Source organism: Periplaneta americana, chromosome 10 (assembly GCF_040183065.1).
Source record: "Periplaneta americana isolate PAMFEO1 chromosome 10, P.americana_PAMFEO1_priV1, whole genome shotgun sequence".
NCBI lineage: Eukaryota > Metazoa > Arthropoda > Insecta > Blattodea > Blattidae > Periplaneta > Periplaneta americana.
In genome coordinates this window covers 145,629,479-145,648,381 of record NC_091126.1, presented here as the reverse complement: position 1 = coordinate 145,648,381, position 18,903 = coordinate 145,629,479, and the positions used below count along the sequence as shown (strand labels likewise).

The following is an 18,903-nucleotide window of genomic DNA, read 5'->3' as shown; positions in this document are numbered from 1 at the left end:
TGTTCACTTAACAAACCGATAACTACATTACCAACAAGTCTACCTTCTTTGTCGGGAGTCTCATCAATGGAAACCCAAATTGAACTATCTTTAATTTCATCTCTTATCTTCTGTATTGTCTCATCGTAGATGGATGGAGCATACGTCTTCCTAAGTGTTGACTCATCCGGGATTGTATGTTGAGTATATTTTTCAAGGAATTCCCTGAAGACCTTATTCTTTAGTTTGTAGAGAGGAATATCAGCAGAGATGAGAGAACGGCACAGGTCGATGTTAAACTCAGATCTTACATTCGATGTTGTTGGTTGTGTTAAAAACAATTGTCTCTGCTTGGAATTTAGTTGTTTGTTGGCCTGATGTTTACTAGTTGTAATGTGTTGTTGCACCAGGAACTTTTGTGTAGATGATACTGCACACTGACACAAATTACAAAATAATATTTTATTGTCAGTTGATAAACCATCTTCTTTAAATTCTGAAATGTAACTTGTTAGTTTTGATTTTAAATTGACTGAATGACGTACTTTTGGCATATTTACCGTCTTTATAGTATGATTTACAAAACTGAACCTATGTGTACTCTGGCATTTAACTGTTGAGCTGCACAACTGAAGTCTGTTAAAAATTTTAAATTAAATTAATACAGTTTTGTAACTTACTTTCCCATTGTTGATAGGACTGCTAATTTTCAAATAACTCTGATGTTAAAGGGATTACTGAACATGTGTTTAAATCTCTATTGTTGAAATGTATTTTTAAAAGTTAATGGAATTTTGTTTTGTTTTATTGTTAAACCTAATATAATATGGACTGTTTTATATGAAATATGGAAAATATATGGAAATTAACGAAAATATGTACTAAACTCTAAAATATGGAAAATAAAAGTAGGATTTTTCAACCCTACACATTGTGAAACATAAAGATAATGCAAAATATAAATTATATTAGCTTTATAAGTAAATATGTATTTACATATAAATCCTTTCCCTGCTTATCATCCTTGATCACAAATAACAGATTGATCAGCCTTATACACTTTCAAGACAACATGGATGAATATATAATACGATGCGAAACTGCGGTCAGCACCATCTGACGGAAGGGGGTTCAAATAAGATGATCAGTGCCAGACGATGTGGGTGGTGAACATTAGAACTACATGTTGGGTCGATTACCCAGAGTTCTCTTATTTATCCGTTCGTTCAAGACGTTGCTCAAGAAGACAAGATGGCAGCCAGAAACTTGCTAATGAGTGGACATAAAGTGATAATAAGTGTGTGTATAAGCAGTGTATGTTAAACAGTGATGTTTATGGACATTGTAAAAATAGTGTTGTTGAATATATTGTAAAGTAATAGTAATATAATAAATTGAACTATCTAAGTAGTTTTTGCAGACTTTTCCATTGCTCTGTACACTAAATACCCAATTATCTAACCTTCTGTTTTATTTTCTGTCTCTGGTTATATTTTAATTGGGTAGTGTAAAATAGATCGTCTCTTTTATCTTCATATTGGCTCCGGTAAGAATTTTCAGTGGAAGATGGTGTGAGAAATAAAAATGTAAATGTTTTATTTTAAATTGGGTTAGTTGAGAATATCGATGAGGGTGGGAGGGAAGGAATATTTTATGCATAGTTCAACATTTTCGTCACCAGGTGTGCTGCTAAACGCATGGAGTAATTAGTTTTTGTTTTCGCTACTTGGTGCGCTGTTAGATGTAATAAGTTCTCCACCGTCCAACAGATGGCAGCAAGATCAGTTTCTGCATTAGTGCCTCTAGCATGTGTTATGGGAAACTCAGTAAGTTTCACATCCTATTATATATTCATCCATGACAACGACTTTGATCAATTTCACTATGCTGCCATCTAGCGACCGCAAAAGAAGTCACATTATAACTCTGATGAAATTGCATGGAGTAATAGCTTGCAGCAGTGCTTCCATTTAGTGCTTGTTACCAAAAAATTCATTTTCGACAGTGGAGATCCTAGTGACTGTTCCCTTTTATATGTTGCCAGTTCATAACATGGGAATGGTCAATCTCGTATATGTGATCAGGGATATCACAAAACCGCTGACCTCTAAGAGGTCACTTTATTCTGACAAGTCAAAGTCACAAAGAGGATATTCAAAAACTTCCCATTGCCACTCATCCAACACCTTCATCACCACCTCAACATATGGCATCATGCAAACACAGTGGAAAAAATACATGGTCACTTTGTCTGTACAGCCAGATGCAAATGGTGATCCAGAAATGGTCGATAGTACAGTGCGTTAATATTGTGCATAATGAAGAATGACACATCAACATCATAAGCCACTACTAGCATGACTCTTCTTCTGGGTTCCTGTCAAAGTATTTTCTTTTTAATGCGGAGATCTTGGATTGTGCCATTCGTTGTAAAGTCTCCTCAGTTCGGGCTCATATGTTTCATCAATAGCTACAATACAATAATTTGGGAATACATATTCATTTCCATATCGTTCCAGATGAAGACTAGCACCAGCATATCTGTGACATTTTTGCACCTCAGTCACGTGAGATGAAATTTTGTGCTTATTGAGTCTCTTTTTGAGGATGTGAGAAATACTCTGGTGCTTTATCCTTGTTTCCTGTGCCAAATGGTGTACAATCCATTAATCATGAACCACAAGGCATCCCTGATTAAGCTTAGCCTATTTATCTGAAATGAAGTGACGTCTAATATGGTGATTATCACACGGGTGATCTCATCCACACAAAAGATATTGAACATTTAGTTAGCGACACAGGTGCAGTAGGGCATTTCCACCACAGGCATTCCAAAGCCAAAATTATAGTCACTTACTGTTTGACTTTGTGCACACTGGATCTTGAATTGCGATCACTGTTCCAATCTTGCAAACAATACAGTAGGACACAATGAGATGTTGAACTTAATGACTTCGCAATACAAAGGTACTTGATAGAAGGTACTGTCAAGTGAGATGAGTTCGGACAGTTTTGAGACACTTTTTCATATAGTTTGTAAATAAAAAATGCAATAAATACAGAAATTAAATAAATTGTGGGGTATACGTCTAAGGAACATATTTCCTAATTAGTTATTAATAGTTACTGATTACTGCAATTTATAGAAATTAATATAAAATGTCTGAACTCACCCCAGCGTTGGGGTGAGTTTGGACACAGAATAGTTTCTTATTTATGTCTGAAGTTGCCCCACTGTAAGGTTGAGTTAGGACACAATTTCTTTTTCCCTTTTTTTTTTATGTTGGGATAATAAGGATATATTAGACTATAAAACATAAGTATTGCAAATTAAAATGACATAATTTGCATAAAAACATTCCCTTTATTCCTTTATAAACACAAACTTTATATGAAGATAGGACTAAAACGTTTCGTAATATTAAAAATTTGTCTCCAATAAGCTTAACATAATCAGCTGAGAATAGATCACATTATAAATTCTTAACAAAAAAAATAGCAAAAGTTGATATAAAACAATAAAAACAGATGAAAGTGATGTTGATAATGAATTAAGAAAACTCTTTACACAATGTTAAAACTGGAACAAACTATTCTCAATTGTTATATTCCGTTTACAAATACACACACTTTGGATGACTTTTTTTAAACAAATTTCCCTTTATCATGTGTTGAAGTTTATAGCATTTTTGCAATTTGATCTTTTGTTATGGTCTCCTCATCAGGCTCTTTTGGGAAAACAAACACTGACTTAATGTCTCCATATGGACGTAAAAATTTCACTTCCACATCCCTTGCCCCGACTTCAGTTACGACACCAACAAACTGTCTTGTAAGTTGTTTCTTCTCCTGCTGATAAGTATTATTAACAACTACAAATGCTTCCAGTTCTAGCACAGCCCTCTCCTTTTCAACCATCATCTGACGAGGAACACTTGAGGTTCCAGTTACAGGGTAGCGGGCATGTCATGTTTGCTGCATTCATTTTGCTTTCCAATGTTGATATGGACATTCCATACAGGTCAGATGCCTTCCTATAGGATAATGTTCCCTCGTTAATGTATTTTACGGCTTTTTCAAGCTTCTTCGGGTCATAATGGCCTGTTTGCCTAACACCTGGCTTACTTTTGTATTCAGTAGGATTGTCCGAACTCACCCCATACTGTTTTCTTAAGTCAAAAATATGATTACTACAAGGATACTGATAAACACTTAATAATGCAAACTGAACTGTGCCTTTCTAAACACTTTCAGAAACTGCAAAATGCACAATATATCCCTCAGTCTACAACTGTGAAAGTATCCACACCAGAGTGCTGCACTGAGTTAAATTGCTCGCTTGAACTCGGTCGAGTGTCGCACCCTTGAGAGAGATACGATCGGTCATGATATGCTCGTAATAAATAGAAGCACAGTACAAGGTCATCTAACCGACATGTCTTATCTGGTATGGAAGGCGACAGATAAGATACACATATGTTTTGCTCACACGATAAAAATAAGGCTTTGTTTTCTGAGTTTATGACAAATGTTTAATGGAACAATCAATGGAACGTACCAAAACAGGAACATGAAGTTATAAATAAAATAGTATGAAAAACTTCGATTCAATATTTGATTTGCCACATATATAATATGATAGGTCCATACATAGTGTTCCGCCTATATACTGCGACAATGTAGAAACGTTTTACAAAATATTATTGATATAGCAGTAGATTAATAACAATATTAGTACAGAGATAACGTCACAGAAAATATAATAAAACTAATAATCATGCTGCACAACTGTTACAGACGCAAAGATTGATACACTAATTATTATAGATTATTATTATTATTATTATTATTATTATTACTAGAAAACTTGATACAGTTCTTGCATTGTCGTGATTGTGTTCTCTGTTTATAATAATTACATTTACATCCAATAACATCTATCAGATGTAGCAAAAACAAAATCACTCCTGTGTGGGGGGGGGGGGGCATTTACCTACAACATTTATATTACATTTTAAAGCAAGTTTTGTAGTTGTACTATGGAGAGGTTAGTTAAACAATGCAAAATTTTGAAATGATAAACATCTATGATGTTACTACACAGTTCATCACTGTAACAAGTACGAATGTCTAACGCTTGGCTTATACTGTTCGAGGATTTATCGCTTGTGACAATTTTATCCCATCATGCATGTGCGCTACCTATCGGATTATGCTATGAACTACTTGGCGCTCGAGCGAAAACGTCCAATGCAGACCTCTGATCCACACTGTACAAATCCCAGCTATTACATCGTAAAATTTAAAAGGGCCAAATTAAGTTTTCCAAACAAAACCAATCAGTGGAAACAGGAAGCACATTTCACTTGCAGTATCTGTTAAGTGCGGGAGTCATAAACTCATGCTGTAGTGTGAACTGACTGTCATAAAAGAGAGAATAACAGAACTGTCTGAGCTCACCACTGCATCCGAACTCACCCCACTTGGTGGTACAATATATTCAGTGCATGCCTATTGGTTAACAGCGACATTTCAGTTACTATCCAAGTCTCCTGACAAGTGTTGACGCAACTCTTTTTACAACCCCTGTATTTAAAACCCTTCTATGTACTGTATGATATACAGCCTACCTAGAGTGAGTGTAGCATTTCCATCATTGATGTCTTGACCTGCTATTCCAACTAGCGAAAACTTCAACTGTTTACCAAGCTCAACAGCGTAGTTACAGTTCTCGAGCTTCTCCATGAATTTACGCAGTTTAGAGAATTTTCTGCAAATAAAAGAGAGGAAAAAATCATTCTCTGACAATGTGTAGCATTCTCAATGTGAGCTGAGTGCAAGGCACATCATTATGTTCGCCCATCTAAAATTTAAATTCAAATACACATACTGAATGAAGACACTTTAAATCTAGAATGTTAAAATAGTCCATGTTGAATCTTTCGTACACTACTTTTAACACTTGAATATAAATAATTGATTAAATGGCGATCTTACTCGTGTTAATTGTGTAAGCATGTGCGGCTTATAGCTGTTTCGGTGCTTCTTCACACCATCCTCAGAGCCTACTAGATCTCGGCATTATCTCTAACTTCGCTGCCTGTTGTGTGGGTGCGTTCGATTGCTGAAAAGTGTTGAAATGTGGTGTCAAATAGTGTGTTTCTGAAATTGATCTGTATGTTGAGAATTTGATCAGGGTGTGTTTTAGTGTCTGTATATTTCATATTGTTCTAGTGTATTGAGTTTTTGGTTTTTGGGTTGTATGTGTAGGATTTCCATATCTGTATTTATGTTATTGTATGTGTGGTTAGCATTAGTTATGTCTTCGGCATATGTTAAGAACACATTAAAGCAATAATCAGAGGACACAATACATCTACATATGCCGAACACATAACTAATGCTAACCACACATACAATAACATAAATACAGACAAGGAAATCCTAAACATACAACCCAAAAATCAAAAACTCAACACGCTAGAACAATATGAAATATACAGACACACTAAAACACACCCTGATCAAATTCTCAACACACAGATCAATTTCAGAACACACACACACTATTTGACACCACATTTCAACACTTTTCAACAATCGAACGCACCCACACAACAGGCAGCGAGGTTCGAGATGACACTGAGATCTAGTAGGCTCTGAGGATGGTGTGAAGAAGCACCGAAACAGCTGTAAGCCGCACATGGTTACACAATTAACACAAGTAAGATCGCCATTTAATCAATTGTTAAAATAGTATTGCAATGTATGTTCTAACATAAAGCATAATGTTCAAAACATCGAAATTTGTAGAAAAAGAGTGTATTCTTCCTTACTTGTGCACCCTGTTCCAGTTGACAATTCCAGGTTTAATTATGTCATACAACTGGAAAATTACAAGACCATCTGCAAGATCTGAATACAACCAATTTACATATGGAAGCACTCCCATCGAGTTCATCCAGTTCCTGTATGCTGCAACACAAGACAGGAAATTAATTAATTAATTTATTTCGTCATCCATGCACACGATCATGGTGGATTAGATGTAATCCAGTTCTCATACCATCCCCAATAAATACAAATACAAATCAATTTACACAATAATATCACACACCTGCTATTCGAAATATGACAAAAATTATATATAATACTGTAATAAATTCACCCCCACCTCTACCTTTCATTCAACTATTTCTTCTGAAATTACATTCTTTCTCGACTCTATAATTCACCCAATACAACTCTATTTCAACATTCACTGCTTTACTAATCATATTACATTATTCTGCTAGTCAAGCTAATCTCTATTCTACTCATGATTTACTCTAAAATAGCTTTATAAAAAATGAAGAATTTTCAATATCCACAATCACACTTCATTCACATCTATTATCCTCTCTTCCGACCATATTTTGACTATGAATAGGAATTTCCCCAATTTCCTTTGATTGCTGTCATTTAGTATGCGGATGACGTGAATATGTTAGGAGGAAATCCACAAAAGATTAGGGAAAACACGGAAATTTTACTTGAAGCAAGTAAAGAAATAGGTTTGGAAGTAAATCCTGAAAAGACAAAGTATATGATTATGTCTCGTGACCAGAATATTGTACGAAATGGAAACATAAAAATTGGAGATTTATCCTTCGAAGAGGTGAAAAAATTCAAATATCTTGGAGCAACAGTAACAAATATAAATAACACTCGGGAGGAAATTAAATGCAGAATAAATATGGAAAATGCCTGTTATTATTCAGTTGAGAAGCTTTTATCATGTAGCCTGCTGTCAAAAAATCTGAAAGTTAGAATTTATAAAACAGTTATATTACCAGTTGTTCTGTATGGTTGTGAAACTCGGACTCTCACTTTGAGAGAAGAACAGAGATTTAAGGTGTATGAGAATAAGGTGCTTAGGAAAATATTTGGGGCTAAGAGGGATGAAGTTACAGGAGAATGGAGAAAGTGACACAACACAGAACTGCATGCATTGTATACTTCACCTGACATAATTAGGAACATTAAATCCAGACGTTTGAGATGAGCAGAACATGTAGCACGTATGGGCCAATCCAGAAATGCATATAGTGTGTTAGTTGGGAGACCGGAGGGAAAAAAGATCTTTGGGAAGGCCGAGACGTAGATGGGAGGATAATATTAAAATGGATTTGAGGGAGGTGGGATATGATGATATAGACTGGATTAATCTTGCACAGGATAGGGACTGATGGCGGGCTTATATGAGGGCAGCAATGAACCTCGGGTTCCTTAAAAGCCATTTGTAAGTAAGTAAGTAAGTAATACCGTCATTTAGAGGACCACTTAACTTTCTATTGGCTATCTTAACATTCATACTGAAAAAAATTTTCTCTATCCAGACAATTGTCAAGTCATTACTCTCTGTATAATTTAATAGTACTGTATATGGATAGCATCTTCAACTTGACTACGTAAGGAAACTAAATCCTTTCCACATTTCCTCTTCTATTCTTAAGCCTCAAAATGCCCAGTCTCCACCTTGTATTTAATCTAATATGATCTTCCTGTTCCCAAATAAAACAGGAAATTATGTGAGCTGTCTTTGTCATTGAACACAACAGCACATACAAATAGACTAAGAACACTTACTCTTCTCTTCTCTCGTTTCTTCGATGTTTTCCAGACCTTCGATATCACCTTCTGGACGGTCTAGACCTGGGTGATTGTTGAACAGATTTGCAACGAAGGCCAAATTCAGTTTGTAGATTCCGTTCACAACATCACTTGGTGTCACAAAACTTCGGCAACCCAACTTCGCAGCTTGTTGCAACATAATCTCAGCTCTGTTCATGAGATTTTGTTCCTAAATAATGATAAAATTCATTTAATAAAGTGTCCTTTACACAATTCAAACCACATCCAAATAAAGTCTAGGCACTTACCATTAATGCTTCTAGTGTGACTTCACTGTCTGCTGGTGCAATCTGCTTCAACAAATGTGAGTAAATTTCTGAATCTGAAATGTCGTTTTGGAAGTTGTTGCATCGTCTGAAATATATAAGAACGTACTTTCATTAGAAGAATGATTAGCATAGTGCAGCAAAAAAAAAAATATATATAGAGTGACCAGATTCGCATCGATAAAAAAAGAGGACACAAAGCTTCAAAAAGGAGGACATTGTTCGAAAAAAAGAGGACAGAAAATATGTACTTTGATTTAGGCTTTGGCCTATATTATACTTTAAATTACGTCAATATACAGTACAGATTTAGGCTTATGCATAGGCGGAGTTATGGGGGGGAGGCATGAGGGGGCACTGCCCCCCCCCAACTTGTCTGAACTCATTTTTTTTTTTTTTTTTTTTTTTTTTTTTTTTTTTCCTATTAACATTACAAAATATTGAATACAAAAGACTTTTCTTGCTTTTGTTTATGATTAAGTTTCTGTGCTTAAATTGACGAATTAATGTCTTCAGATCATGTGTCTAGACTATAATATTTATTTTAAATTTCTGAATGTATAAGAATTTCATACCTCGTTTGAGGAATGTTTCTTTTGTAACAGCTTGTACTACTGTGTTATAAGTCTGCAGTGGCCATCTACTGAATTAGGTGTTAGTGAAAAAAAAAAAAACACCATAGTCTCATGTTAAAGGAGTGGAAATTTTCAGTAGTTTCCATAAAACAACCATAGTCCAAATATTTTTTTTGTCAAAACAGCCATTTTCCAGGATGGTAGCATTTACAAATAATATCTCATTCATAAACAAAAGCAAGAAAAGTCTTTTGAATTCAATATTTTGTAATGTTAATAGAAAATGAAAAGAGTTCAGAAAAATTTGGGGAGGAGGCAGTGTCCCCATATACCCTCCCATAATTCTGCCTATTGTTATGCCCTATTATAATTTGTAGTAGACCTACAGTTGAAGCCCTATACAACTCAGTCCGAAACATCTTGGATATGGATGCAACACTGCACGAAATATGCACCTCAAAAATACTTTTATTAACTGATCATATTCCAATATACTGTACCACGGTCAAGCTATAATGGGGAGGAAGTAAATGATATCCCCCATAACCTCGTTACATCGAGATTCTATGGTTTTGCTTTGCCCCCCCCCCCCAAGGAAACAGTTCTCTCTCCGCCTATGGGCTTATGTCATACTTAAAAGTATGTTAATATCTATTTTATTACAAAATTATTATGATGAAACTTAATAATAACGATTTTACAGTTAGCAACTTATGAAACTCAAGGGAACTATAATTATTAAAGAGGACAGAAAATATATATTTATATTTTGGCTTAGGCCTCTATTATATTTAAAATTATGCCAATATCTATTTTATTATAGCATACTTATGATAAAACTAAATAATATAAAATGATTTTACAGTTAGCTAATGTGAAAGCCAAGGGAACTATAATTATTATCAAAAGAAGGAGAAAAGAGAGTTATGAACATTGGGAAAGAGTAAGCCTATATTCCATCGATGATGCTGCTGCCACCTACTAGCAAATTACTTGAAAAAGGTGTCAAATCAGATAGTTTCAAAATATCAGGCATATACGTTACGAAAAGGAGGATATTTCTTGATTTTTTAAAAATCCGCCCAGACCCCAGACAAAGGTCTAAAAAGGAGAACATGTCCAGATAAAAGAGGTCACCACATATATAAACTTTCACAAATGAGATTTTTTGTAGACTAGTGTTTCCATTCCATGTACAGGAGTTCCTGAAATGGTTAGTAATCTAATCGTATCACACATTAATATCAGTAACATTCACAGTGGACATGCTGTTGACAGTTGGTGATGATAATGGTTACATTATAACATGAACTCTAATCTGTTATCATGGAAAAGTACTCTCAAGACTCCTGGACATAGCACAGGGTTAAAACTTCATTTGGGACAAATCCAGTTAGTGGTGTGAAGTTCAAAAACATTTCTAATTGATAGAGTTAGTCTGCATTTATTGTATCATACTCAAAGAGCAAATGTATTTCTCATAGCAGTGACTCTTTGAACACTTGTCTCAGCTTTTGTTCTTTCATTCATTCATTATGTGTATTCTACAGTTATGCTATACACAGAAAGAACAACGAAAATTAATTATTTAAATACAATTTGAGTTACTTCCACAACTCTACAACACTCTGCACCATAGCTGCACTGCAATACTTACACGAATACAAAAGGAACCTTATTTTCGCATCACTTGGATGACGTGTTCAGATCTCTCTTATGGCAAAGTCGACAAATAAGTTTTCAATGGAATAGTATTTGTAAGACACTGTAGTCCTCGTGTAAAAACAACTGAAGAAATTTCCATGTTGTCATTTCCTTACTGGTTAAAAAGAAAGAAAAGCTAAAAAGAAACAATATGTGAATTTAGAAATAGACTCTCGGGTATTCCAGTGGTCCAAAACGTAAATCTAGCTGGCCAAAATTAATAACTTTTCTCCTATCTAACAGATTCTCGTGAAATTTTGTATAGTAGTTACAGTTAACATATTTGTTTTGTATACAAATACTCATTACATATCTGTATTAAAAAAAAACATTATAGGGGGTGAATTTAAACAAAATTATCAACTTTTCTCCTATAGAACAGATTTTGTCAAACATTTTACAGCAGCTTAAAGGTATTGTATTCGTTTTGTACACAAACTCTCAGTGTATTTGTGTAAAAGAAACTACCAGTACCCTATTACAGGGGGTGAATTTAGACAATATCAATAGCTTTTCTTCCATCTTACAGAGTTTGATCAAACTTTGTACAGTAGTTACACGTTACATATTTGTTTTGTATACAAACTCTCATTACATTTGTGTAAGAGAAACTACCCTATTATAGGGAGTGTATCTAGACAATATTAATAACTTTTCACATGTGTAACAGATTTTCATTCAATTTTGTACCGTAGTTAAATGCGGAATAAATATGGAAAATGCCTGCTATTATTCGATTGAAAAGCTTTTGTCATACAGTCCCCTTTCAAAAAAAAAAAAAAAAAAAGCTGAAAGAATTTATAAAACAGTTATATACCGGTTGTTTTGTATGGTTGTGAAACTTGGACTTTCAATTTGAGAGAGGAACAGAGGCTAAGGGTTTTTGAGAAAATGATGCTTAGGAAAATATTTGGAGTTAAGATGAAGTTACAGGAGAATGGAGAAAGTTACACAACGCAGAACTGCATGCATTGTATTCTTCACCTGACATAATTAGAAAATTAAATCCAGATGTTTGAGATGGGCAGGGCATGTAGTACATATGGGCGAATACAGAAATGCATATAGAGTGTTAGCTGGGAAGACAGGGGGGGGGGAAGGCCTTTGGGGAGGCCGAAACATAGATGGGAGGACAATATTAAAATGAATTTGAGGAAGGTGGGATATGATGCTAGGGACTGGATTAATCTTGCTCAGGATAGGGACTGATGAAGGGGTTATGTGAGGGCGGCAATGAACTTCCGGGTTCTTTAAAAATCCATAAGTAAGTAAGTTAGAGGTAATATATTTGCTTTGTTTTGGGACTGCAGTGTGTTCCTAAATTTCCTTCCCTTAGATCTTTCAGAAGATTTAGAAAAAAAATTTCCTTGGTCTACCCTGAGATATCTCTTTGCTAGTACCAGGAGTTGGTTCAGTATGCCTACTGTAGTCTGCATCAACTGAATATTCACTTCAAGGTCAGTGCATAGTTGCTGCTTTGGTTCAGTCATAAGATGTTTACTTCATGCACGTCATGCTACACCCATGAATGAAAACATTGACCTATATATTCTTTACTGCATAATTTATGCCTGCATGAAACAGATTAATCCCCAGTACAATATAACTGTTTTTGAAGAAATATACCCATTATGAAGACATCGACCCCTAATATTTAATATAACTGCACAAAATAGTTTAGCCCTCTGTGTAATACAGCTGTTCTTAAAAAAAATTTAGAAATATGTTATGCATATTATGAAAATGTTGATCCATTCATGTTTAATATACACTTCCAAAAAATAAATTAGCCCCCAGTACAATACAGACATTCTTTAAAACTCAGAAATACATGTTTTCGAGACATTGGTTCATATAATAATGTTAAATATATCACTGCCCAAAACAGATTAGCCCTAAATAAAATATAGTCGTTCTTTCAGGAAATCAGAAATATACTCATTATGAAAACATTAGCCATATATATTATGAAATATATAGTGCATATATTATATTTTTCCATGTTTGCAGAGTGGAAGCGGCAGCGGTGAGCCAAGGAATAATACATATCAGCTTTTGTGTTATTGGATGGGATCTTATTTAACTGGACTGATTGATAACTTGCATTATCCATTACTATTATTGAACCTTCTTTCAGACAATTCAAGAAATCATTCACGAACCACTCTTTGAACAGCTCTGAATTAATTTCTAAATGATAGTGTCGTTTTTAGCTTCAAATATCAATTTACTTTCAGGAACAAAACCAATCCTGTCCGAATACAGCAGGGCATACAATAAGTCTGCCTCCTTTTCCAACAGGTATCCTCATTCCACCTGATACTTTAAAGTCCTGGCATATGTATTTCAACAAATGGTTTTTTAATCCATGTTTCATTCAAACAAAATATGGGCTTTGTGTCACCAGATGGTCGGATGTTATGCATTTTTCTCAAGAAAGCAGCCCTTGCCACTGCAATATCTCGTCTTTTCTTTAAAAATCTTTTTCCTTCGTTACAATTTCTGTATGTAAACCCCAGTTTTTTTAATTCTTAAAATAGACTATTGTGATCCTTGGAACCAATTTTTTTCTGCCATGACTTTCCTTAATTTAGATAAAGTCGAATATTCACCCTTGTCATAAAATGCAAGAACTGTACGGTGTAACACATCTTTATCGAAGTCATTGAGATCTGTCACACGACGTCATTTGATTGTTTTCGTAGGAGAACAAAATTTCAGAAGAGGTTCTGTAGATTTTAGCGCTTCCTTGAAAACCCTGTTTACAGTTCGTTTAGGAATGCCACACATTTTTGCAGTCAGATATTAAGATTTTCTAAAATCAGTGGTGACAATTTCCGCAAGATCTTTAAGAAAGTTATATACATTTTAAACGATATTTTTGCTGTGACTTAGCAAATCAGATTATCCTATCCGTTTGCCCTTTTTAACTGATGTCCCATATATAATAGATGATCGAGCCTCATCCTCCATAATGTCATAATAAGCAATAAACTTTTTTTTAAATTTTAGTTGGTTATTTAACGAACTACTAGGTTATTTAGCGTCAATGAGATTGGTGATAGTGAGATGATATTTGGCGAGATGAGGCCGAGAATTCGCCATAGATTACCTTGTATTCACATTACGGTTGGGGAAAACCTGGGAAAAAACCCAACCAGGTAATCAGCCCAAGCGTGGATCGAACCCGCGCCCGAACGCAACTTCAGACTGGCAGGCAAGCGCCTTAACAGACTGAGCCACGCTGGTGGTGCAATAAACCAAATTAGCTAAAAAAAATTGAAAATAATAAAAAAATTCATACAGTAGACACGAATTTAAAGAGAAATAAATGACTCTGTAAATTAAAACACTACTGCTTTCAATATGGCTATCTGTAAAAAACTGCTGTTTTTCTTGTACACATATAGCACCAACATTCGACACCACGTTACCTATGCTGATTCAAGACATGCATGGGCCGAGGTCGAGATAACACTCCCATTCACAACGGCACATGAAGTTTTAAAAATCGTGAGGAAGCGGCTGAAGATATCGGATTTGACCTTCAAATGCATATTCTGGTGACGCGGAGTATAATGTCGAATATTATGCTATCATTCAGCCATTCAAAGCTAATTTTAAAAAAAGTATGTAGGGCCTATAGTACAGCAACTTTTCACCCACCTTTTTGTTAAACTTATTGTGAAATTAAGTAGCTGTAACAATATTTTATTTTTCATTAATGAATAATAGTGCCCCATGTGTATTTTCCAAAAATTCGTATAAAAACTGATGGGACTGAACATTTTGTGGCTGTAATTTGCCTCTGATTCTGAGAACGTCAAGAGTCCCTTATGCACCACAGAAACCCCGACTCCTGAAATGCGGAATAACTGCTAGGAAGGTGAATAAAGGCAAATGAAACTTATGGCAACATGAAGCAGAGATATCTCAGAATAAACTAATGTATAGCTAATTAGGGTAAAATTGAGTAATTTTTTTAAATCTCAGGACAAAGTTAGAAATTTAAGAAAAAAGTTAGATTTTATACTGCTTATGAAGACTTTAAATAAACCACAAAACATCAATTTAAACCCTTGCCAATCACTTTACATGATGGAACATGTCTTGAAGATAAGCTTCCATCTCGTTTCACTTCAATTAAAGTCATAGCAGAAGAATACAACACTAATATACAACCACTGTCACTGAGTGTGAGCACGCAAGTAATAAGAGGCTGTTAGTTTTCTTATGTTTATACTATCATCACGTTCTCCCCAAGCAACAAAAGACCTTTTCTTATTTGTTTTCATGAAGAATGAAGAGTGTAGCCAGCATAATTATTAAATTTTATAATTAGGTCAGAAAATTGATTTTTGGCCGCCCAGATTGCTGACTTGGACCACTGTGCGCATCCTGGAATTTCACATTTCCAACATTTTGGAACTGCACACAAGTTCCAACATCGACACAAATAGTTATGTATAGTCCTCGGATATCATTCGATTCGATTTTAGGTTAAGTGAATTACTACTATATAGGTTGCGTGTTTAGAAAGAGAGATAATAACAGCTGTAGTCTGTACTGCTACGGCCTTTGTGTTGTGCTGAGCATGGGAATAAAATGCCAATTGTGGATCCAGTAACAGTTATATTGTATACAAAAATTTTCATTGTACAATATTAAAGTAAGAGCTACTATTAATAAAATAATGTATCTAAACTGTGCACAATAAGAAATCTCTGTCTATTCTAGAATGGTTGACTAAATTTAATACCTAGGATGTTACACATTTTTGCCTGGGATTTTCAGTTGATATTATTCCAAATATTATCTTAGCTACACACCTCTTAGCCTCATAGCCGTTGTTTCGTCGATTTATGATCTCACACAGTATTTCTGATGCTTAGATCATCAATGAAAGAAATAGTATTTGTGCAAAGTTGACTCACAGGGAATTTTTCATACTTGTATATTTCTCCAAGAACTTTCTAGAAGCCGATTTTGCACCTTTTTAAAAGGAAGATTTGCGCATATCATCATTTTGAATAAGTCCTTGTAAAATGCTCATTTCCAACTTATAATCTTACATTTTCAATGTGCGTTTTCGAGTTGCAATGACTCCAGATAAAAATCCTCTCTCCCCTTTTAATTCTACAGGACGTTAAAAAAAATATTTTTTTCTCCTTTCATACTGAAGCACTCACGTTCGTATTCACGTACAAATGAAACTGTCTCCCTTGTGTCTGTTTTCGCCAAGTTTAATCAAATGACACTGGTTGGTCTTAAAAATTTCAGTTCATGTGGTACTTTCAGCAGTATGTCTTCCACTTATTTACAGACTCAATGACAAAGGCATTGCTCGGAGAGGAGAGGCTCTATTTATCCTCTGTGCATTCAACTATTTTCAACCACATGGCAATGATATCCGATGACTAGTTATGAACAGAGGGTTCGCCTACTTTGTCGGACTTATTATGTCTGGCTACTACAAGCAAATGACCAAAGATAATTTTATTCTTCGCCAGTGCTTATACAGAGTGTCCCATTTATCTTGTGCACTTATTATAACTTTTTTCTTTGGATAGGTATTGGAATTTTTGTTTTTGAGCGTTATGTTAGAACGAGGGGCTAACATGAGTGTGGAGATTTGGTGCATGTAACTACATTATGGTACAAGATATACGTGACGTCATCAATTTTTCAAATAGCACTACATACTTTAATCATGTTACATTGATTACACATATTAAGACGAGTTCAAAAATGTATCACAATGTCACCTTCCTAATCAATAACAACAACAAAATGAAACAAAAACGTACTTCCAATGTGATAATGTTATGCTTTGAGAGTCACAGAAGATGTTCCAAATGGTGACCATTCACATTAATGCACATTTGAAGGCATTCCCCCGAAAGACTGTATTACTGTCCGGCATGTTGCTGGCTGAATGAACACACAAGTCTATCGAATGCGTTGCTGTATGTCATCTGGTGTTGTCAGAATGTTCTGGTACACACTGTCCTTCACAGTTCCTCATAGGAAGAAGTCGAGTGGCGACAGGTCCAGAGAACGTGCAGGCCACTGTACATGGATTGTGGCGTCGACAGTTGTTGTGCTGTTATAGACAGCATACACACAACACACGACGTGTACGGACGTCAGTCGTCTTTCGTTTTGTGTAAGTTAATGCACAAGATGAATGGGGCACCACAACAAATGACATATTCTGATGGCATTCATTTTGCATTTTGTTGTTGTTATTGATTGGGAAGGTGACAATGTGATACATTTTTGAACTCGTCTTAATGTGTGCAATCAATGTAACACGATTAAAGTATGTAGTGCTATTTGAAAAATTGATGACGTTACATATATCTTGTACCATAATGTAGTTACATGCACCAAATCTCTACACTCATGTTAGCCCCTTGTTCCAACATAACTCTCAAAAACAAAAATTCCAATACCTATCCAAACAAAAAAGTTATAATAGGTGCACAAGATAAATGGGACACTCTGTATAAGTAAATGCTGAATGACATGAGACATCAAAATTACACGAAAATAACACAGTTTGTCAATGGAATGGTAAAGGTGAGACAACATTTTAAACTCGAAGTTCAAATCATGTGCTGCCATGTTAGAAAACCAAAAGAAATGGTATCACACAGTGTAGCCTACAAATGCTTTCTAAATATGATGACATTGCCTGGCATATTTCTCAGCATGCCAAAATTTGAAAAAGGAGCTTCACTTGGTGCCTGGAACTTAAGTTACGGTCACAAAAATTTTCAGGGGATTACTTTATTGCCACTATGATGATACGAATGACCTCAACTGACACATTCATTTTGTAAAATTCCTCAGAATTTAAAATATGATAGCCACAGTTACTTGTATGTGGCTGAGTGCATAGCTACTCTGTCTTTCTTCATGGTGAACCAGGTTCAATTCCCATCTGGTTTATGAAGGAATTTGTGTGGACAAAGCAGGTGGGATTCTCCTGTTTCCACTCACATTCCATCAATAATCTACAATTGCCCTCATTCTATGTGATCCTGAGGCAGGCTTTCAGAACACATAAAAATAGCTGAAAATTACACATATTCTTGTTTAACAAAGAGTATTATTACTATACCACAGTTATTTTTTACATTACCTGGCCACTCCAGCCCTCTCCAGGTGGTGATTGACCCATCTTAACAATATTGCTTCTGGTGATAGTTTCATCAAATCCTCAATGCGCTCCCCATCCAGAAGAAGAGTTGTTAATCCAGGGCAATTTTCCAAAGTTATCTGATTGAACAGTCCTATCTAAAACAGTTGAGACGATTTTTGTTACATATCAGACACTGAAAATATTTGACTTCATTCACGGAGGCCTTCTAGGAACTGATTCCTGAACTCACTGTGAAGAAAAATGTTCATACATACATGTGTCCGATTTTGAACAGTTTTCGAAATAATCAAGGTTCTTGTTTCCATAACACAGATTCTTGCGAACTTAAGCTCGAGCATTTAGAATTACACTGTATGTAAACAACGCATATTGCTTGAAGCAATGGATAGAGTAGCCTATTATATAAACATTCACAATGAACTATGAACTGGATCCACTGTTGAACTATTCGAGTTCATCATTTTGTATGTTTGAATTGAAACAAAAATCCAGTAATCTTGTACTAATAATAAATTACTATATTTCATGCACATCATTA

The 18,903-nt window shown here is 35.1% G+C and overlaps 1 protein-coding gene across 2 annotated transcripts in view; it reads right to left on the bottom strand.

The window, feature by feature from the left end:
• The window catches only part of Fim (plastin-2 Fim), a 193,844-nt gene that overhangs the window by 26,703 nt on the left and 148,238 nt on the right, over positions 1-18,903 (bottom strand). For both annotated transcript variants that reach the window (XM_069838215.1, XM_069838216.1), the window contains exons 5-9: positions 18,345-18,499; positions 8,901-9,006; positions 8,608-8,821; positions 6,816-6,954; positions 5,610-5,749 (exon numbers count right to left, since the gene is read on the bottom strand). In XM_069838215.1, the coding sequence (XP_069694316.1) occupies positions 5,610-5,749; positions 6,816-6,954; positions 8,608-8,821; positions 8,901-9,006; positions 18,345-18,499 (754 nt within the window). The remainder of the gene's footprint in view (positions 1-5,609; positions 5,750-6,815; positions 6,955-8,607; positions 8,822-8,900; positions 9,007-18,344; positions 18,500-18,903) is intronic.